The following is a 23,073-nucleotide window of genomic DNA, read 5'->3' as shown; positions in this document are numbered from 1 at the left end:
GATAATGCATAGGGTAAATTTGGCTACCATGGATCACCTAGTTCTAACATTTTATCTTCCCTTAGGTTTTTTGAATGTTCAAGCCAGTTAATCAGTCTTATTGTTCAAACTGTTTTACTGTTGTTTGTATATTAAATCTCCCTGTTTTCTCTAAACTTTTGTTAGTCCAATATTAATTTTACATAATAGTCTTACATTTTATTTTTTTGATAATGTGGTATTTGTTATACAGTACTTACTGTTATAGCTAATACAGAGTAAAGTATATACTGTACCATATTCCAGGTGAGATATTTTATTTAAATAGCTGTGATAAAAAACGTACGGTTTATATAGCAGTCAAATAATACTCCTTTTTTAAAGAGGGGACTATATTGTTTAAAATGCCCAGTATATTTAAAATTAAGTACTAAAAGTTCTTATCTCCAAACTTATTTAACATTTATAAATACTATTGATTTTTATTCACAACTCTTAGTAAAGCTTATTTCTCATTACATTATTCTGAGGATATATGACCTCCTCTGCTTTGTTATTAGCAGGGAACTCTACTTTTGCCAATGTAGAAATTTAGATTATCAGTGATGTAGTATGAATATAATGCTGCAGGAAGGTGTATATTCTCTGAGGAATGTCAGTTGGCTACCCAGAGATCATAGGGAGTAGCATTTATTATTCAAATTGATCTATCAGCACAATAAATATGAAACTGTCTCATAGCATGAACTTAAATTAAACAAGTTCACTAGTATACACACCAGAATTCCAATTTATTACTTTAAATAGATATTTAACTCTCATGCATGTGATTGTTGGTTTTCACATTGTCTTCTGAGTTTAGTTTTACCTGGGAACCCAAATATTGTTCAGAAGGCTTCTAGGTGAACCAGACAAAGGCAATTAGTTGGATTGCCTGCTTATTGGCTACTGTCATCAAGTTGTGATCATCCATGTCTGCCTGTGAATGTACCCATTATGAGAGCCAGATACATTCTTCAGTGGGACAGGGCATCTTTTCTTGGACAGTATTCAAGACATGCTACCAATTTCATATCTCTGCATTCCTCTTTGATGTCTTATACACCATTTCCTTTCAGTTTTTTTCAGACATAATAAAATACAGTTACTTAGGAAAAAACAAAGCTTATACCAAATTTCATCTATGTTAGCATTTCAAATATGTAAAAAATCTAAACATAACAATGATTAAAAGGACACACTAGAAAGTGAAACAGGTTTAACTTTGTTGTAGCACTATTTTTTTAAAATCAAAGTTTATTGGGGTGACAATGGTTAGTAAAGCTACATAGGTTTCAGGTGTACAATTCTGTAATACGTTATTTATATATCACATTGTGTGTTTACCACCCAGAGTTAGTTCTCCTTCCATCACCATGTATTTGATCCTATTTACCCTTATGTACCACTCCTTCCCCTTTAACCTCTGGTAACCACTAAACTATTGTCTATGTCTATGAGGTTTTTCTTTATTTGTTTGTCTTGTTCCTTTGTTGTTTTCAGTTTTATATCCCACATACCAGTGAAATTATATGGTTCTCGACTTTTTCTGTCTTACTTACTTCATTTAGTATAATAATCTCAAGATCCATCCATGTTGTTGCAAATGGCACTATTTCATCATAGCACTATTTTTGATGAACATAAGTAAAATAGGAGGAAGTACTCTTAGTTTCTGTAAAAATTCACTATAGAATTGTGGTGTTTTTAAACTGTTTAGTTTGAGCACCCCTTTCCACTCCTAAAAATTAAGACCCAAAAAGTTTTTGTTTATGTGGGTTCTATTTATATATAAGGGGGACAACGGGGGAGAAAGGGAGACAAAAATTAAAAGTGAGAAAATTTTAAATATGTGTTTATTAACTAATTTAACAATAATTTAATTACATGTTAATGTAAGTCATATATTTTAATGAAAATAACTATTTCCCCCCCAAAATGTAATAAGTTGCTTGCCTAATGGAAGATAACTGAATGTCCTTATTTCTGCATTTATTCTGTTGCAACACATTATTTTGATTGACGTATATGTATTTGGATAAGGGAGTATTTTAATAATTTTTTTCTGATAATTGTGGATATACTTCTTTGATACTACATTAACACTCAACAGTGGTAGACTACATTTCTCATCAATTCTTTTATACCCAAGTCTGGCTGTTAAATATAAAGAAAAATGTGTTGGACTTTTAGGGAGGCTGAGTAGAGAGCTAACTGATACCTATATTGCTGTTACCCCAACCTTCTTCTTGCTGCCTGGAGTGAGGATGTGGTTGCTAGTGTTTGAGCAGCCCTCTTAGGCAACCTGCAAGGTGAGGCAACATCCTGATGGCACTGTAGCACTACTATACCAGCCTTGTACTGCCAATCACTGGATGTCAACTTCTTCCTCTTTTTCTCTCTCTTCATCCCTTCCTCTCTCCCTTTCTTCCTCCCATTCCCTCCCCCATCCTCTCTCTTTTCTCCTCCCTCTCCATTCTCCCTCACCCTTTCCTTCCTCTTTCCCCCACTCCAATCATCAGTCTATATTAGTTGCCCATTTCTGTTCTAACGAATTACTACAAACTTAGTGGCTTACACAACTCAAGTCTATTATCTTACAGCTCTGTAGGTTAGAAGTCTGACATAGGTCTCACTGGGCCAAAAATGAAGTCTTAGCAGGCCTGCCTTTCTTTCTCGAGGCTCTGGAGGAGATTTTGTTTCCTTGTCCTTTCCAGCTTCTAAAGGATGCACATTCTTTGACTTGTGACCCCGTCCTCCATCTTCATAGCATCAGCCTTACCTCTCTTTGACCATTCTTTCATAGTCACATCTCCCTCTGATTCTCTTCTTCTGCGTCCCTCTTCCGCTTTTAAAGACACTTATGATGACATTGGGCCTGCCCAGATAATTCAAGATAATCTTCCAGTCTTAAAATCCTTAATGCTATCTGCAAAGCCCTTTTTGCCATATAAGGAGATATTCACAAGTTCCAGGGATTAGGAGGTGGACTGTGGATCTTTGGGGGTTTGTTATTCTACCTACCATCTATCTGGCTATCTATCTCTAACCCCCGCCCCCAACTCTCCTGTCTAGCTAGTTCTCATCTTTTTTTTTTTTTTTTTTTAAGTATTTGGTACTTCATTCCTGAACATTTGCTTCTACATGCATCCTTGAAGAAGAAAGATATACTCCTGCATAACCACAGTACCATGGTCACATCTAAGAAAGTTAACAGTGATTTTTCTAATATTACTTACTATTTAGTTCGTATACACATTTCCTTGGTTGACACACATTGTATCTGACCTTTTTAAATCTGGTTCAGTCACCATATTCTCTGTCCCCCAAATTGCTCATACTTTTTTCCCTGTGACATTGACTTTGTAAGGGGATGGGGCAAGGTTTTGTTTTGTTTTGTTTTGTTTTTTGGTAGAATGTTTTATAATCGGGATTTGCCCTAATGTTTCCTCATTGGTTCTTTTAACTTTTTCCTCTAGTCCATATACTTCCTATAACCTAGAAGTTAGATCTAGAGCAGGGTGATCCAGTAGAACTTTATGTAATGATGGAAATTTTTTGTATCTGTTCTGTCCAGTATGATGATAGTCCAATATGGTAGCAATTTAAATTTAAATAAATTAAAAAAAATTCAGTTTCTTAGTCACACTAGCTACATTTCCAGTACTAGTATATAACCCGGATCTAATCTAATGGATTAGATCTGGGTTATATATTTTAAGGAAGAATTTCATGGGTGGTGAGATGTATTTCCTATTGCATCACAACAGAAATCACATACTGTCAGTTTGTCTCATTCTTAGGTTAAATTATGTTTCATCACTTAGTGAAGGTAAAGAACAGATCTCTCTATTGTAGTGGTACGTTTTCTCTTTTGTAATTATTAAGTAATCTGTGGGGTAGTACTTTTGTATCCTATAAGCATCCTTTCTTGAATAATCTTTCAAGAAAGTACTACTTTCTTGAAGTAGTACTTTCAAGAAAGTACTACTAGATGTACTTTCATCTAGTAGTAGTAACTGTTGGTGATCCTTGCCTGAATTGATCATCACCACATTACACTGAGGGTGACAAATGTTAATATTCTACTTAATTCAGTTATTGTGTATTTCCTAGTTGGTATGTTTCTACAAAGAACAGCTTTTCTTAAACTCTCTCCATTTAAGGAAATATCACTACAGACTAGTTGATTTTAATTTTATTCAGTATGTTATAATCAACTATAGTCATTATTAATATTTTGATGCTGAATTATTCCAGGTTTGGCTAGTCCTGTGTCCTTTTAATGATTCTGTTAGCCTTTGAGTGCTTCTGTACTTTATGGTCCACCAGGATGCCCCAGGCTCACCTTGTAATTTCCCCATCCCAATCCTGAATTAAGTTGTTTAGTCAAGAAGCACACGTTTCTTCTAGTGGGTAGTGGCATTTCACAAACCAAGATCTAGGTGCCAGGTGTCCCATATCTTTAAACGTATCTGGGCTTCCAGTTTCTTAGTCTTGTTGTTATTCTGCGCAAGGAATTGATTGCTTCTCATTGATTTCTCAGATCTTTTGAGCCAGTTATAACTCATCCATCTACTTTTCTGTTTCCAAAATTTTATTGCTATCCTATATATACCACTATATAAACTCTCTCTTTGGAGTTTTAACCTTTAAAAAATTTTTTTTTCTTACTGTCCTTTAGTAGGATTTTTGGAATGGAATTGAGGAACGTTCTGAACATAATCAGAATGTTCAAGTCACCATATTTAACTGGAAGTCTTTATGTCGGCACTCAATATAAGTTTAGATTTTATTAAAACTATTGCACAAGTAACTGTATTTAATGCTGTGGGAGGTATAAACTTAATAGACACTGTCTATGTCTTCAAACAGTTCCATGTTATCCAGGGCATTTAGAATGAGTTTGTAACTAATCAGAATACAAGTTAAAATATTGAAGGTGCTGAAGTTGAGGTTCATGGAGTGATAACACTTGCCGTATACGGGGGTGCCAGAAAAATGTATACAAGCGGACACTTTGGTCAACGTTGCTCAAGCAGTAGTTCACCATGCAGAAGTGTCTGGACGCTGATGGTAACCACTTTGAGCATCTCTTGTAATTGCAGAAGTAAAATGTGACTTGTATTCATCATTTGTTATCGGTATATATTGAGTATTACAATTTTAATACAGTTTTTTCCTTTCTTAAAATATGTATACATTTTTTTGGCACCTTCTGTATTTTACGTTCTAAAACAGTGGTTCTCAATGTTGGCTGCACAGTAGAATTACTTGGGAGACATAAAAATTACTGTGCTTGGTCCTTACCTCAGATCAATTAAATCAGAATCTTTTGTGGGTGGAGCTAAATTCTACAGATTCTGAACTTCTTTTGACATGACTCAATTAGTCTTTGAGTAGTTCCTTTCTTTAAGGGCCAGTAAGATGCTCCCGACTCACCTTGTAATTTCCCTGCCCCACACCTGAAACAAGTCAGTTTCCCTCATAGACCCCATGGTATTTCATACCATACACCTTTGAACATGCTGTTCTCTTTTCTGGCTTCATTAACTCACTCATTCATTGTTTAGGACTTAGCTCAAGTCTCATTTTTCTTTAGACATCATTTTGAGCTAAGCCATAAGACTATTTTATTGACGTGATCTGGTATACATTGTCCTAGCCCATTAGATTCTAAGCTTCTTGAAGAAATTCTTTTATTGCAGGTATGGGTACGTTTTATGTGCTCAAAAAAAGTTAGTTGAACTGATCACGCACAAGGATTCTAATTTGGGAAATCTGAGAGAGAGTGGAATGATCAAGTACTGTTAAGTGTTAGCTCTTGTTTACTTTTGATTTCTTCTCTAGCCATATTTTATGAATATTTTGAATTGTCTTAAAGGGACATTATATTTCAGTTTTGAAAGGTGGTTAAGATTTAACTGGATGCAATCAAAAGTATTGGGATTTAAATTGTGCTTGTGTGAGAGGTGGCTGTAGGGGCAGACTGGAATAGGCAATAACTTAAACAGTGCTTTTATTTTATTTATTTTTGTATTAAATTTATTGAGGTGACATTGGTTAATAAAATTATGTAGATTTCAAAGTGTACTTTTCTATAATACATCATCTGTATAATGCATTGTGTGTTTACCACCCAAGGTCAAATCTTCCGTCACTATATATTTGACCCCCTTTACCCTTTTCTACCTCTCCCACCCCTCTTTCCCTCTGGTAACCACCAAACGGCTGTCTGTGTCTGTGAGTTTTTGTTTGTTTTTTGGTTGGTTTCTCTTTTATATTCTACATATGAGTGAAGTCATATGGTTTTCGACTTTTTCTGTCTGACTTTTTTCGCTTAGCATGATGTTCTCAAGATCCATCCATGGTGTCTGTTGATAGATGACTGCATAAAGAAGATGTGGTACTTACATACAATGGAATATGACTCAGCCATAAGAAAAGATGAAATACTGCCATTTGCGACAAACAGTGCTTTTAAATGAAGTCTTTGTTCAATTACAAGTATAATTTTTAAAAGGTGACTATATAGTGTCCTTCATAATAAAATATTTAAAATGAATCTTTTGCAATCTTGTGTATAGTTGCTGTCGTAAATTGATATTCTGAATTTTTGAGATTCTGTACCATCTTTCCATCTTTATTGCTGCATACTTGTCATTTTTATGAGAAGTGACTTCTGTACTTTTTTTCTCATTTTCACTAAATATTTTACATGCAGTAACCTGTTTAAACTGCAAAACAGCCCTGTGAGGTAGATACTATTATTATTCCCATTTTTCAAATGTGGAAAGAGGGCATAGAGAGAAGTCAAGTAAGTCAAATAGCTACTGATAATGGTGGCATTATTGTACCCAGTACCATGTAGAGCTGGCTCAGACCTCTAGAGCTGGTTCTCTTACTCACTTTGTACAGCCAGAGCACCAGTTGCATCCCTCCCCTTAATGTGGTTCCTAGGCAGGCACACTGGCCTTTCTTTATTGGCCAGATTAATGATTACTGAAGTTCCTGCTGGAGCCCAAGTGAATTGTGAGGTCATGCTTGTGATACTTTAACCCTGTAGAAACTGCACTCTAAGAGCAAGTTTATTTTTTTAGTATTCTCTTCAAAATATCTATTTCAGATTTGCTTTCGAGAGAGGGGTGATAAAATTCAGATTTGCTTTTGAGAGAGGGGTCATAAAAATTTAGATTTCACTTTTTATACTAACACTTGATCTTAGTCAAAAGGCCGAGAAGCAATTGATAGACTTTTAATATCCTCCCCGCTCCTCTCTCACTTCCATCTCCTTTCCATCTAAGCATTTAATACATATCTAGCTAGGATTTAACTCCTGGAATTAGAGTACAATTAGAGTGCTAGTCTTTTAGACCACAAAAGGAAACTGAAAAATATCTAGTCTAACCTCCTCACTTATATGGAAAAATTGAGGCTGCATAGTTAGAGTGTGATTTGGAACTTTAGCCTGTTATTCTGACCTGATCCAGTTTTGGCTTCATTCCATTGTACTGTTTGCTGTCTTATTTGTAATAGTCTTTTAAACTATTACTGTATATCCTTTTAAGAAATTACATATTTTTATTTGGCTTAATAGCTTTCTACCTATTATGTTTGCTATCAGGAAACAGCTATATTTGTTCACCTCTTTGCAGTTTTTAAAAAGTGCTTTCTCATCCTTTATCTCATTTATTTGTTATGAAGATAACCTTTTTCTCATATACCTGAGGTTCTTGAGTACTGGCACAGTTTCTTTGTCATTCCGGCATGTTCATTGCTTCTGCACATTCACAAATCCTTAGCTTCAGATACATGTGTTGACTCACTCCACTGAGATTATAAAGTTCAGGCATTGTAGTTTCGCTTCTCCAGCTCTTTCTACGTCTGCTGGGTGCTCTTGGAGTCTAAGGCATGAAATTCCAGGCATGAAGATAATTAGTTGTTCTGAGACACTTACATTTCTTGGCCTCTTAAGACTACTTGTGATCAGGGAAGTTCTTTTTAAAACTTAATCAGAGGTTCAATGTGTAGTTAAGCAACACACTGTGTAGAAACAAACACAAGGATAATCATATCATTTATTGTACTAACATTCTTCAATCAAAATGGTGTTAGAGATAAGATAAATTATATGGCTGTAATGTGTGTCCATGTGATTTGGTTGGTGGCAAGGAAGGGAGTGAATTGTTAGTTTAAGGCTAACCACTGATTGCCACAACTTTCTACAGCAGAGGCCTGTTACCTAATCGGCTCATACAAAACCTGGAGATTCTTAAGATGACACTCTGATTCATGATTACTTTACATTAACTGAACAAAGTCAAGTCTGTGAGAAACTCTGTCAGTTTATTATTATCTAACCCAAAAAACATGGAAATAAAAGGTATAGTGGTTTTCCTGGAAACTTTAGGGTCTTTGCATTTTTGTAGATCATATGTTGAGACTTATTTGTTTGAACTGTGTGCAGTTCAGAGCTTGTTTGAGAATAGGATGTGAACATTTTAGGATCACTTTATGATAGTACTGGGTAAATAAGAGTTAGAGTTAAGCTTTTTATTCTTGGGTTTCTAATAGCTACTGCTGAGGTGAGCCTTATATGTTAAGATTATCTGAAGATAAGACTGCAACTCATTGTCTCAAAGTTCAAAGGAGAGCATTAGCTTCAAGGACATAGATCACTGAGTTGTTATCCATCAATTTGTAACAGAAGTGCAGATGAACAACATTTATCTAGATAATCTTGTATAGTTTACCTGCAGTTTGAGGTCAGTCTATATTGGGGCTTATGTGGGTGCTTTGAACTTTTTTGCAGAGATGAGAGTTCAAATTTATATTTATTCTTTAATTTAAAATAGCAGGTGGTTTTCTTGTGCCTTTTCCAGCCAATATTAACCCCATTTTTCCCATCCGTAAACCCAGATTATTTAGGTTTTGCTTTAACTGTGGAGCTGTCTGAGATTAGGTTATTTACAAAAGAATTTTATTTTCTAGCACTCCAATGTTTGCAGTCTATTTCATATGTGTTTGTTTTTCTCCCCCATGAGTTGACTGTGAGCTCTGTGGGTTCGAGATATGTATCTTATTTTAAAATCTGTAATTACGCTTAGTTAGATGCTTAAAGGGGCCATCAGGTAAAGTAGATAATTGAGCCAGGCTAGGTGGGGACCATGTAAAAGGAAGAACATCCTGGGTAAAATCAGTCTCATTCCAGCAGATTTTTACCTTGTGGGAATGTGAATTCAGTGTTGCCCCAAAAAATATATCCACTGACACTATTTGGCCTGTGGCCTATCAGTTTGCTACTTTTTTATTAGAACATAGTTTTGAACACACAGAAAGTACTTGATAATAACTTGTCATTTGATAGATGCTTATTGTGTCATAAAACTGGCTACCCTGCTTTTGAAGGACTATCTTAGATGTAATACCTGTAAGATGTGTAAGAATGTTCTCTTCTGTTAAAGGATTTTCCCTTTTTGAAAGGAGATCCATGAAGTTTTAAAGAGATTAACTCAGCCTAGAATCAGTAGACTTGGATATTGAATCTTCACGGCTTTGTCCACAGAAAATCCTTTGGATCATTTTCCATGTTAGAAACTAGTGATAGCACATTGTAGTAACTTGCTGCATATTCTGAGAACTTTAAAAAGAATGATATAGTGAATTGTTAGAATATCTGAGTGCCTTTTTCAATTAAGGTGTTTATTTTTTATTTCTTGAATTCTGGAGTAATCGTTCATTCTTACTTTTCTCCACCCCTCCCAAACAATGTTAGGATGTACTCTTGGTTCTTTCTTTGTAGTATCTCAGACCTCATTTCTTCCATTTCAATTCTGTAAATGCAATCTTAGTTGAACTGTTTATTATTCATCTTGGGACATTTACACAAGCCCCTAACTATCTTTTTTATTCCATAGTTAGAGTGTCTCCAGGTTTTTTGTTTTTGTTTTTTAAATCTACTTCTTGAATCATAAACAAACTGATTAAAAGCAAAAACAAAAATACACACACACATACCAGGAAAAAAACCTTTCAGTTGTGCTCTTTCTTGTGGACCAAGCTGCACATCCTCCATTTTCCTTCTAATCTTATCATTTCCTCGTCCCTTACACAGTAATCAGCTTGTTCTGGGCTCCTCCCAATAGTCTTATTCCCCGCTCTCGCTTTTCCTTATGCTGTTTCTTCTGAGGGGAATGACCTCTCTTCTTTATGCCTTATATCATTTCTTCTATTATTTTACTATTCTTTAATTCTTTTACTGCTTGCCCTTTCATTACAGACTACGTTACAAGCTTCCTCAGGGTAGTGACTATATTTCCTGCTGCATTTTTAAACTCCATATAGTGCCTGACACCATACCTTATGTGTAGTAGGTACTCACCAACCAAACATTTCTGAACTTGATTATTACTTCGTACTTTCCCTCATTTATTTTTTTATTGTGCTAAAATATGTGGAACATAAAATTAACCCTTTTTAAGTGTACAATTCTGTAAAATCAAGTACATTCACAATGCTGTACAGTCACCACTGTCCATCTCCAGAATGTTTTCATCTTCCCCAACTGAAACTGTGCACATTAAATACTAACACCCCATTACCACCCTCCGCGCAGCCCCTGACAACCACCGTTGTGCGCCCTGACCCCATGAATTTGATTATTCTAGGAAAGTCACTCAGCACAGTGTCTTCAAGGTTTATGTTGTAGCATGTATCAAAATTTTCTTTTTAATTTTGAATAATATTCCATTGTGGGTGTGTATGTATGCACATACAACACATTTTATTTATCCATTCATCTGTCAATGGACGTGGACGGCGTCTGCCTTTTGGCTATTGTGAATAATGCTATGAACATGAGTGAACAAATATCTATTCTAATCCCCGCATTCAGTTCTTTTGGGTATATACCCAGAAGTAGAATTGAGGGATCATACGGTAATACTATGTTTAATTTTTTAAGTCATTGCTGCACTGTTTTCTACAGCTTCTGCAACATTTTGTATCTCCACCAGCAAGGCATGAGGGTTCCAGTTGCTCCACATCCTTGTCACCACTTGTTATTTTTCTTTTCTTTTTTTGATAATAGCCATGCTAATGGATGTGAGTGGTACCTCATTGTGACTTTGATTTGCATTTCCCTAATGATTAATTATGTTGAGTATCTTTTCATGTGCTTTTTGGCCACTCATATATCTTCTTTGGAGAAATATCTATTTGAATTCTTTCCCCATTTTTTAATTGGGTTGTTTGGGTTTTTGTTGTTGTTGAACTATAGAAGTTCTTTATATATGCTGAATATTGACCTCCTATCAGATATGATTTGCAAATATTTTCTCATTGTGGATTGCCTTTTCATTCTGTTGATAGTGTGCTTTGATATACGAAAGTTTTAAATTTTGATGAAGTCCCAATTTATCTATTTTCTCTTTTGTTGCCTAGGTTTTTGTTATCATATCCAAATTATCATTGACAAATTCAGTCTCATGAAGCTTTCCCCCTATGTTTTCTTCTAAGTTTTATAGTTTTAGCTCTTATGGTTAGGTCATTGATACATTTTGAGTTAATTTTTGTATGTGGTATAAAATAAGCATTTTTATTTTGAAATGAAAAAAAAAATCATTTTTATTGCATGTGGATATCTAGTCTTTCCAGCAGCATTTGTTGAAAAGACTGTGTTTTCTCTACTAAAGAGTCTTTTTCTCATTCATATTTGATTGAATGATCTTCAACTTTATCGACCATCACAGTTGTAATTGTAGTAAGTTTTAAGATGTTTCCTCACTGCCTTGTCTTAAAAACTTAAAACTTGCTAATGCTTTCTTCCCCACTTGAAAATAAGAGAAGGACCTAGGAAGACATATACCTTGAAAACAGAATCATTATTTATCATCTCTTTATCCTCTTAGTAGCTGTTTAGATTTAGTAACGTTTTTTGCATTGTACTTTACCTTCTTGCTTTTTGAAACGCAGTAGGAACACGAGAATGCTATGCTAATCTTCTAAATGAGGGCCCTTTTGTATGTCTGAAATATTGTTTTTAAGTCATTTATTCCCTCTGGGCTTTTGATTCCTTTTCTGTTAAAGAAGAAGACTGAGCTAAATGATCTGTCATATATTTTTTACTCTGGAAATTCTATGATTCTAGGAACTTGTGAATGGCTTTTGAACAGTTAATAATAATCCAGTGGAGAGTAGAACACTTATATGAAAGGAATACATTAAAATTGATATCCCCCAAAATATTTTATCTTTGTCTACAGTTTTGGTGTTTTCCCCATATGTGAACAGAAGTTTTAAACATAGCTATGGTTAATTTCTTTTAATGGTAAAAAACTTAGTTTCTAAGTTGTAGTAGAAACTACAACTTATGGTTTTTAGTATTAACCATTTTAATTTTCATTATGTATTAAGGAGAAGGGACATAAGTTTATGTACATGAAATTTGTTTGCACGTGAAGAGAGAAGACTACTAAAGGCCAGGTGAAAAAATGAGGATAGAACAGAGACAGACACCTCTCTTATGGAGAGTCAGAGAATTCTACAGTCTAGAAAGGGAGTTTTTGGAAGCTTCACCCCAAATACATCTTTGAGAGACCCATGTTTGTATGCTGCATATGCTTATGTTAATATTGCCAAAAACCCATTTTTTCTCATCTACCTGTATGTCGATTGTGTAATTGTATAAACTTAACCTGTTAGCCTGCATTTAGTGGTAATATTGTTGAATTCATTTTACTTTGTAAAATTTTTGTCTTTGCAGTGTTTGCCTCCTATCTTTTTAATAATATTATGTGGAAATGCAAATGATAATAGCTAGTGTTTATTGAGTGCTTGATACATTTGGTTTCAATTTATTACTGTTTTCATATCTTTTCAAAGAAAATGATGTTTTAGTGATGGTATTTTATCAGGAATTTATTATAGATGCCCATGAAAGAGGTTAATTCATTACATATAGTGATTTCCTAAGAACATTAAGGATTCATTCTCTTGGTTGAAAAAAGGTGACTGGATAGCTAGGAGGACAGCAATGACAGGGAGACTTTTTAGAGCTTTTGAATTGTGAATTTTCCGGATGCATTATCATTAGTACTAAATTATTAATACTAAATTAAATCATTTTAAATTAAATGAATTAAAGTGATATATTAGCTTTAAAACTTTTTATTTGGAATTCTGATATATATTTTGAAGGAGAAACAAAAGTCTTGGTTCCATCAAGTATTATTTCAAATAACAGCAGTGATTTTATTTATATGTAAATATTCTGGATTGCAGAAACAAATTGAACTGCTGCTGGCCACTTTGAGCAGCGATACTTATGTAAAACTAAATGGGAAAGAAATCTGGCACACAATAGCAAAATTTGGAGATATGTCTATTTAACTAGAGAATGTCCTTAGTTTGGTAAAAGGGTTAGAAATGCAGTCTTCTTTGGAGACTGATTAAAAATAATAGATAAAGAATGATGTGCTCAATGAGTGACAATTCAAACAGAGGAAGTTTAATGGGAAGTGATTACATTAGTAGCAGATGGAATTGCTTCCTGAATTGCATTTTTACTGGAAATCCTAGAACAGCTGAAATTTGTTTTTCAGATTTAGAGTCTGATAAAAAGATAGATGAAGAGATTTGTTTATTTGGTATGCTATTGTGATTCTTACCATGTCTTTTGGATATTTCATTTTTACTAGGCTATTTTTATGATTCCCACAAACCCACCACCAACATTCAGGAAGCCAGAACTTTGGTCTGATGATTTCACCGATTTTGTTAAAAAGTGCCTAGTGAAGAATCCTGAGCAGAGAGCTACTGCAACACAACTTTTACAGGTCAGTCCTTATGCTGCTAAGGGAAGAATATTTTCTTTATACCGTTTAGCTTTCTGACATTGATCAGGATTGCTGTGAGTTTCGTTAACTGATTTATAAACCTCCCAGGAAATCACGCATTGATAAAGACACACACACACACTGCCCCCATTCTTCTTCTGTACGTTCTCTGTGTCTCATTTTTTCTTTTTTCCCAAGTTCAGCATTCTCTTGTTTCCCTTTTTTCTATTTTGTTTTCTATTTTGTTTTCTATTTCTATTTTGTTTGTTTGTTTGTTTTTGTTGTTGTTGTAGTCAACTCTTTCCCTCTAAAGTTGTTTTAAAACAAAACTTCCAAGGGTTCTCATTTCACAAATGATTTCTTATCTCCATTGTTACTATTTCTCATGTCTTTTCCTGATGTGTTGTTTATTCCTTGACCCAGCATTTCTTCTTTGACTTTTTGCTCTATTATAAGATATTTAAGAACAAGATCCCTGAACTCTTTGAAAAGATCACATGTTGTAAATACTGGTTACAAGATTACCTAAATGAAGAGTTTCATTATCCCTGCTACACGTAGACTTTGTATCCAGAATGTCAGAAGGATTTTTATCTGCCTTGAAATTTAGTGCACGTAGAAATAATTTAGTACTTTTAATAAGTATTTGTGAATCTTTATTTTCCCAACAGAATTGGCTTAGACCTCTAAGTGAATAATAAATGTGTCTCACATTAACAAAACTTGATATTTGGAAAATAATTGTTTTTGTTATATGACAAAAGAATTCAAACCATGGTTCTTAAAATAAGTGATTTTTCCAAAGTACTATTTAAAAACAAGGATTTGTTGAGGAGTATAGGAAACAGGCTCTTAAGTATAATGTTTATTGTTACGAAAATGTAACTTAGTACTCAATCTCCATGGAAGGCAATTTAGCAATGTCTGTCTAAAATAAAGTATCACATATTCTTTGACCCAGCAATTACTCTTGTAGAAATTTACTCTACAGAAAAATTTAACCATGTGTGAAATAACATGTGTAAAAATATTCATAGAACATTATAATGGCAAAAGATTGGAAACAACATAAATACCTGTCAACAAATTGGAAACAATCTAAGGTCCATCAAGAGGAGTGATTGGCAAAATACACACACCTATACACACATACATGTATATATGCATATGTCAATGCTTGTAGTGGAGTAACTGAAAAAATAAGCAAGAAACTGGCCTCCAGAGAAGATAACTGTATGACTGAGAAGCAGGAGTGGAAAGGAAACTTACTTTTTGTTGAATGTTCTTTTTGAGCCTTTTGATTTTTTTTATGTGCAAATACTACCTTTCAAAATTAATTAATTGAAACATTTTTGTTGAAATATTGTCAGCATTTCAAAGGAATATGATCACATAAATCAAGGGCCTATTGGTATTGTTATCATATTGAATATCTAAATTATTGAACTCCAAGGAAGGCAAGAGAGGGGGAAAACCCAGAAAAAGTGAGACAAATAGACAAATGCACAATATATTAAATATAAAATATGGTGGTGAAAGTAAATGCAAATATATCTGACAACTGATTTTTGGATAATTTAACTAGTATTTCTTTCTAATCTTTCTTAAGAAATTCTGTTGTTTTTAACTTAGAGTTTTTAGGATAGAAAAGTGTTTAAGAAATATTCTAGTATTATTCCCTAATTTTGTGGATGAGAGTACTGAAGCCCAAAAAGGTTAAATGACACTGATGACCACGCAGTGCTTAAGTGATTGTGCTAGGTGTATTCCATTTGCCCCCTAATCCCACTCTCTGCTTTCTGCCCAGGAAGATGACCTGTATGGACTACATTAACAAGTTCTGTTACTCTCTACCTTCTTGTTGGGTTTGGCCCAAGCATCCTTCTTTATAATAAGGGCAAACAGTGCCCCTGGTTTTGTATAGTATTATGTGTAGTGTTTATGAGACAATATTTGCTTTCTTGTTGACCATTCAAATCCCTGTGTTATAATTTGATGTCCTTGTCTGGCCTCATAACTGACCCCTTGTTACCTCCATTTTTTCCTGTGTAAATACTGAAATAATAGACTTGTGCTTTCTTATACAGACCATGCTTTCCCAATCTTTTGTACCTTGTCTCATGCTCCCAACAACCCCCACCCACCCCCCGCCCAGTTTAAAGAATTCCTCCCCTTCACCAACAGGCTTCTTCTTACTTATTGTCTTACAGTTTCTAGTTCAATTTAGATGCTCCCCCAGAAAACCTTCCCTTCATCCTTGTTTAGGCCAGTTGTTCCTCTGTATTCCCATAACCACCCTGTATATATCATTTAGCATATTAGAATGAAATAACATATCTGTATCACTGTCCTGGATTGTAACTAATTCAAGTTCAGAGGTTATGTCTTTTGGGAGGGGACTACTTTTGCACTCCTCGTATCCATTGCTTAATATATTGTGTATTGAATTGAAGATGTGTTTATTCAACATAACAAACTTATGATTTAAAAAGTTTTTAAAATAGGATAATTATCTTTAGTTTCATTAGACTCCTTAGCGTCTTATTTTACTGGACTCCTAGAAAGCCTTTCTTCTCTCTCTCACTCACTCTCTTTCTCTCTCTTTCTCCTTTAATTAAAGTTTATTGGGATGACAATTGTTATTAAAGTTATATAGATTTTAGGTGTACAGTTCTGTAATACATCGTCTGTATATATCACATTGTGTGTTCACCCAGAGTCAGTTCTCTTTCCATCACCACATATTTGGCCATCTGTCTCTTAAAGGAGTTTTGCATGTGTCTTATATGTTATGAATTAAATTATATTTTAACTCACAGAGGACAATCTTACTGCTAAGTTTTAGTGGACACAAGTCTGTAGTCTACATGTATAGATTATACATATTGATTTGTAGACCCTGACAAATAAATGAAAAATTCATGCTGAATTTTTTAATCGTGGTTTATTTTCTATGATACACAATAGATAATTGTGTAAGTTTAAAAGAATCATAGGCTGAGAGGATCCTTTGAGATTGTTGAGTTGAACTCTTAGTAGTTTTTAAAAGATGAGGAAATTGAAACCCCAGAGATATTAAAGGACAAGGTGGCACTAGAATTCCTGATCTGAAGATGATCCCTGTACCTGCTGGTGGGCAGTTTCAAAACTGAAAGTCATCTCCCGTCCCAGGCTGGCCTCCTATGAGAATGTTAGGTTGACTGAGATCTGCCATTATTTGAATTGGTCCTGGGCTTGGCTGTCACAGATGATGTCATGATGTATGACTTATTCTTTATTTTACCAGTTCAAGTGAGGAGTAATTTCTTTTCTTTTCCCTTTTTTTTTTGAACATATATTCAGTACCTTTATTGTATGGAGGAAAAGATTATCACAATATAACGTTCCCAAAAGCACAATCCTGCAAATGCCAGTTTTATTCTTATAGGACTCAAAACTTCAGTGGCATTCCCATTATGCAGTCAGGAAATAGAACAAACCCTCAACAGAGAAGCATTAAAGAAACGCCAAAATCCTCTCCAACTACAATTATTTTTAATCTCCGAGACAGAATTTTCTTACAAACTAAGTAGTTTTTATAGTAGTGATATTTATCATTGATATGATCTGTTTGTTTAATATAACTGTTGTCAGAAGGGAAGTTGGGCCTGTTAGTTTTCCAGAAATTGAAATAAGTACCATTGTTAAGAAAGAGAAAGATTTGAATCCATCTTTTGGGGACATGTAAGGTAAGAGTGCAGCCTCACAGTTGGAGAATCTGTGGATGTTGCTATGGATATTTACCAGTTCATCTACCTTGCTTTCCCTCTCATTTATAATTGTCTTAAATACTTCCTTTTTGTCCATATCAACAGTGTTGTAATATTTGTTTTAACCTTTAAACAATTGAGAAAACTCAAGAGAATTAGGAGAATCTATTGTATTTGCCCTATTTTTGCTCTTTCCATTGTTTTTTCTCCTGATATTCCAAGGTTCCTTCTTTTATTATTTCCTTTCTGTTTAGAGGACTTCCTTCTAACCATTCTTTTAGGATAGGCCCCTTAGTTTTTCCTTCATCTAAGAATGTCTTGTTTTCTCCTTATTCTTGAAGGATATTTGTACTGACAATAGGATTCTTCGTTGACAGTTCTTTTCTTTCAGCACTTAAAAAATGTTGTGCCACCTCCTCCTGACATCCATGGTTTCTTAAGAGAAATCTGTTATCTGAATTGTTTACCCCTGCTCTTTTTAAGATTTTTTTTTTTGTCTTAACATTTAAAAGTTTAATTATGATGTGTCTTGGTGTAGATTTCTTTAGATTTGTCCTTTTTAGGATTTGTTGAGCTTCTTGAATATGTAGGTTTATAGCTCTTGCCAATTTTGGGAAGTTTTCATCAATTATTTTTTTCAAACACTTTTTCAGCCCTACCATCTTTCTCTTCTCTTTCTAGGACTCCACTGACACCAATGTTAGATCTTTTGTTTTAGTTGCACAGGTCCCTGGGGTTCTGTTCATTTTTATTACAGTCTAGTTGCTGTTGTTAATATAAGGTTGGACAATTAAGTTTGCAAACTTATCCTAGAAAAAGTTCTCATTGCCGAATATCACTACAGTCACCTTCAAAGTACTCCCCTTGGGAAGCTATGCACTGATGCCAGCACCTAGTCCACCCTTCAAGGCAATTTTGGAACTCTTTTTTCTGGAATGGCCATCAGAGCTGTCGTCGTATTACCCTTGATGTCCTGAATGTCATCAAAATGTCTTCCTTTCAATATTTTATTTTATCTTTGGGTAAAGAAAAAAGTCATTGGGGGCCACATCAGGTGAGTAGGGAGGGTGTTCCAATACAGTTACTTGTTTACTGGCTAAAAACTCCCTCACAGACAGTGCAGTGTGAGCTGGTGTATTATCGTGATGCAAGAGCCATGAAATGTTGGTGAAAAGTTCAGGTCGTCCAGTTTTTTCATGCAGCCTTTTCAGCACTTCCAAATAGTAAAATTGGTTAATTGTTTGTCCAATTGGTACAAATTCATAATGAATAATCTCTCTGATATCAAAAAAAGATTAGCAACATCATTGCAACAAGTTCACGAAGTTAGTTGTCAGACGTCGTATTGTATAATTTCTGCTGTTCTATATTCCAATCCACTGATTCTTTCTGTGTCCTCATTATGCTATTAAGCTCATCCATCAAATTTTAAATATTGGTTATTTTCCAGTTCTAAAATTTTCTTTTTTTATATATCTTCTTTCTTTGCTGCTACTTTCTAATTTTTCATTTGTTTACAAGCATATTTGTAATTGTTCATTGAAGCGTTTTTTGATGATGACTGTTTTAAAATCATTGTCAGATAATTCTGACATCTGTGTCCTCTTGATGTTGGTGTGTATTTATTATCTTTCCCCATTTAATTGGAGATTTTCCTCCTTCTTGGTATTTTCGTTTGAGACCTAGACATTTTCAGTATTATAAGACTCTGGATTTTATTTAAATTTTCTGTTGTAACAGGTGTCCTCTAACAAATGCTTTAGTGGGAGAAAAGTGTACCATCTCATTTCTGACTGGTAGCGTAGAAGTTCAGGTTCCCCACTTGATCTCCTTGGACATGTAGGGTGGGGGAAGGATTCCTTATTACTGCTGGACAGGGTTGAAACAAGCTCCCTGCTAGAGAGGCTCCCCCAGTGACCTCTACTGGCACTGCAGGGCCTCATTGTTGCTGGGTGCTGATGAAAGATCTGACTCTCCGCTAGGCCTCCTCTGATTCCACTCTAGCTGGGAGTGGGTGGGGTTTTTCTCTTACCATCTGGTAGAGTTGCAAGTCTAGGCTCCCACAGTCTCCAATGAAACTCCCCACCAGAGGAGAGAGGGGCACTTCTCATACAGCATGGTGGAGATGAATGCCCTAGCTCGGCACTTGGTCTTCTCTGACGCCACCTCAGGAGGATCGGACACCCTCTAGAGGGTGGAAGTCTAGGTTCCCCACTCAGGCTTGCCAGTGGGGTTGGGGCCCAGTGTTTTCTCTGTGGCATTTGGATGGGTTAGAATGGTTATTATCTGTAAGTTTTGTTGCGCTGGCTGTCCCTTTCCTGATCTTTTGGCTCAAGAGAGCAGGCTTTTGTAGAGGTTTTTTAGTTTGTGTCCATTGGTTTTTCTGGGTTATTGGTTTCTCCAGTACCCAGTGTGGGTTAAATGAGATTAGAAAAACAAGAAAACAAAAAACAAACCATGGAACTCACAGTGATGTCCTTTGTCAAGTCGCAGAGTCCCTAACCAGTTTGCTGTCTTCTATACACATTTCGTAGTCTTCCTATGTTTGTTTCATATATAATGTCCAGGGTTTTAACTGTACTTTAATGGAAAGGTGTAAGGAAAAGTATGGCTACTCAGTCTGTCCAGAAGCAGAAGTCTCTTCTTCAGTTCACTTTACACTTTTGTTTTCACTGAAGCTTTTTTGAATAAATCATTAATTTGAACTCTGTCAGTTCAGAAATTGATCATTTAGAATATGAACAAAATTTAAGAAGTAGCATTTCAGATTTTAAAAGAATAAAATTTTAAGCAACCTTAATTTTTAAAATACATGATCAAGAATGCTTTAAGCTGATTTTGGGGCATTTTCTCTCTTTTCATTAGTTCAGGAGGTTTAAGAATTCTCATCGTCTTAGTTTAGATTTTACTTTTGATACATTTGGAAATAGTAAAAATTTATTGCCTTTTAGAATTTGGTGTGTTAATCTTTTTCTTACTGATAATCTATTAAAAACTCTTCAAATAATCACCCTCTTGTCGGACATAAATGTTACAAATGTAGTTTTTAGTTTATTCATTTTTTTTTGGCCGTTCATACATATTTAAGTTTTATGTATTCAAATTATCTTGTTTTTTCTTTTGTTTCATGGCACTGGATTGAATATATAAACATTCTCCTATGTTACCTTCTAGCTCTTCTATATTTCCATTTTTTAAACTTTAACTCCTTAATCAATCTGGAATTTATTTTGGTGTTTCGGTGGTAAAGATCTAGTTTAATTTTTTTCCCGTGTATTATCTCAGCAACAGTTTTGATGTAAGTAAATTTTTCCTCACTAATTAGAAATTCTATCTTCATAATATATCAGTTTATTTTGTATTATTTATATATTATATTCTGTTTCTGGGCATTACAATGTTTCGTTGTTCTTTACATTCCTATGCTGGCACATGCTTTGACAGGCATTTAACAAAAAAGATATAACTTATTTTTTTTCTGTTAATTCAATCTGATTATATTAATTTTTAAAATTTTTATTTTCTACATATTTTTTTTTTTGCCAGTGACTAGAAAGGAATATTAAATTTTCTATGTCCTATTTATTTATATCAACTTATGTCTCTATAAGTTTTGTGACATATCATAATGCTATACTGGTATATCTGGTTTATCACTATAATGTCTTTATATTATGTCCATTGTTAATATTAAATAACTTTCCTCATTCACTATTTTTTGCTTTTAATTCTTTTTTTGATCATGTTATTCTTGACTAATAATAATAGTTATGTTTGACTAATATCTTATTGCCTATCTTTGACTTTTATCCCAGTTTCTTTTCAGTATGCCTCTTAGGGAAACATGACTTGGATTTAAGCATATCTCATCTAGAAAGCATGTAGCTGAATTTATCTTATGAACTGATTGTCTTATAGTACTTCTTAACTAAAATACTTCAACCCATTTATTTACATTGGTCTATGATAATAACATTTCAATCACAGTTGTCATGTTTTATTTTTGCCAACTTGTTTTCTCTGTTTTTTGTTGTTGTTCTGTTTTTTTTTAATGTTGCTTTGCAGTTTTTAATTTTAACCACCCATTACTTTAAAAAAGAATCTGCCAGTGAGTCTGATAAAATTTTCCTGATACCCAGTTTTTACAGTGTTGGTCGTCTTCTACTTACATTAATATACAGTCACTAAATCCTTAAGAGTATTTCCATCAGATTCACTTTTTCCTCTCAATTGTGGCAGCTATTTTTTTTTTTCAACCCAGGTTCTTAATAATTAACTCCTGTATTATTACAGTTTCTTCCCACTCTGTTTTGTTTCTAAATTCTGCAGAATTATGCTTCAAAGACATTCTTTTACTGATGTTAGTCTCGTTTATGTAATTAAAGTGGCTGTCAGACAAAATTTAGGCCTTTCATACTAAGCATTTATCTTTCTTGCCCCATTGTTTCCTGTATCTAAACTCACAGAATACCATTTCTCTAAATAGGGTTTCTGTCGTGGCCGGGCTGACCTTCCTACTGTGTTCTAACATACATTCCGTATTTTGAGATGTTTGTTCATATTGTTCATCCTTTTCCACCTCCTTAAAATGGTCTGTTCTTCTTCATGAGGCGCCAGAGATTACCCTCACCGATTCTTCTATTTTTATATCTCTTTGTCATATAGGTTGTGCTACACCATCATAAATGTAACTTGTGTGTCACATTGTAACTGTTTATATGTGTTTGTGTTTTATTCCTTATTCTAGATAATAAGTCCTTTAAGGGCAAAGAGCATATCTTCACTCATTATATTTTGTGACCTTTCCACCACTGTTTCTCAAAAATGTTCAGAATAGGACTGGAGTTTCTTCCTTCTTGTTGCTCCCCATTCTCTAGGACACTGTCTTTGTTTTTCAGCTTAGCAGAAAGAGAATAAATCATGGAAGAATGCACACTCAATGTCTCAAGGCCCAGATCAGGAAGTGGAACACAACAGTGACACACATTCCATTCCATTGACAGAATTTAATCACACAGTCACAACCAGCTGAAAAAGAGGCTGAGAAATGTAGGATCTAGCTGCGCAACCATACATCTAGCCACACAATTCTATTTTGGTGGACCTAGGAGTCTCCACCACAGCTGTGTCAATAGAACTTAATTTATCTGGCAATTACTCTATAACTGTTATAAAAGAGTTTATTGGTTCTTAGCAATTGATCCTAGTATTTCTGTAATCTGGTAAAATTCTTACTCATACTTTTCTCAAATGGTATGAAGCCTCTTCCAAATGTTTGTAATTTCTTCTTTAGCACTAAATTTTTTTTGTCTTTAAGAATATTTTTATGTTCTATTGATCTTTATTAAAATAACTCAGATGGCTTCTACCTGACTCTACTGACATATAATTAATGAAAATTAACATTTTGGAGCTGTATTGCTGCCTCAAAATAAGGTTATCTATCCCAAATTATACTTACAATCTTTCCC

General features: G+C 34.4%; 1 protein-coding gene across 1 annotated transcript in view; it reads left to right on the top strand.

Annotated features, from left to right (window-relative positions):
- Positions 1-23,073, top strand: part of STK3 (serine/threonine kinase 3) — a 313,046-nt gene that overhangs the window by 148,048 nt on the left and 141,925 nt on the right. Inside the window, exon 7 of the mRNA XM_033126415.1 lies at positions 13,716-13,853. Coding sequence (XP_032982306.1) covers positions 13,716-13,853 — 138 coding nt within the window. The remainder of the gene's footprint in view (positions 1-13,715; positions 13,854-23,073) is intronic.

The sequence above is a fragment of the Rhinolophus ferrumequinum genome, chromosome 14 (assembly GCF_004115265.2).
Source record: "Rhinolophus ferrumequinum isolate MPI-CBG mRhiFer1 chromosome 14, mRhiFer1_v1.p, whole genome shotgun sequence".
Classification (NCBI taxonomy): domain Eukaryota; kingdom Metazoa; phylum Chordata; class Mammalia; order Chiroptera; family Rhinolophidae; genus Rhinolophus; species Rhinolophus ferrumequinum.
This window is presented reverse-complemented; position numbering and strand designations above follow the sequence as displayed.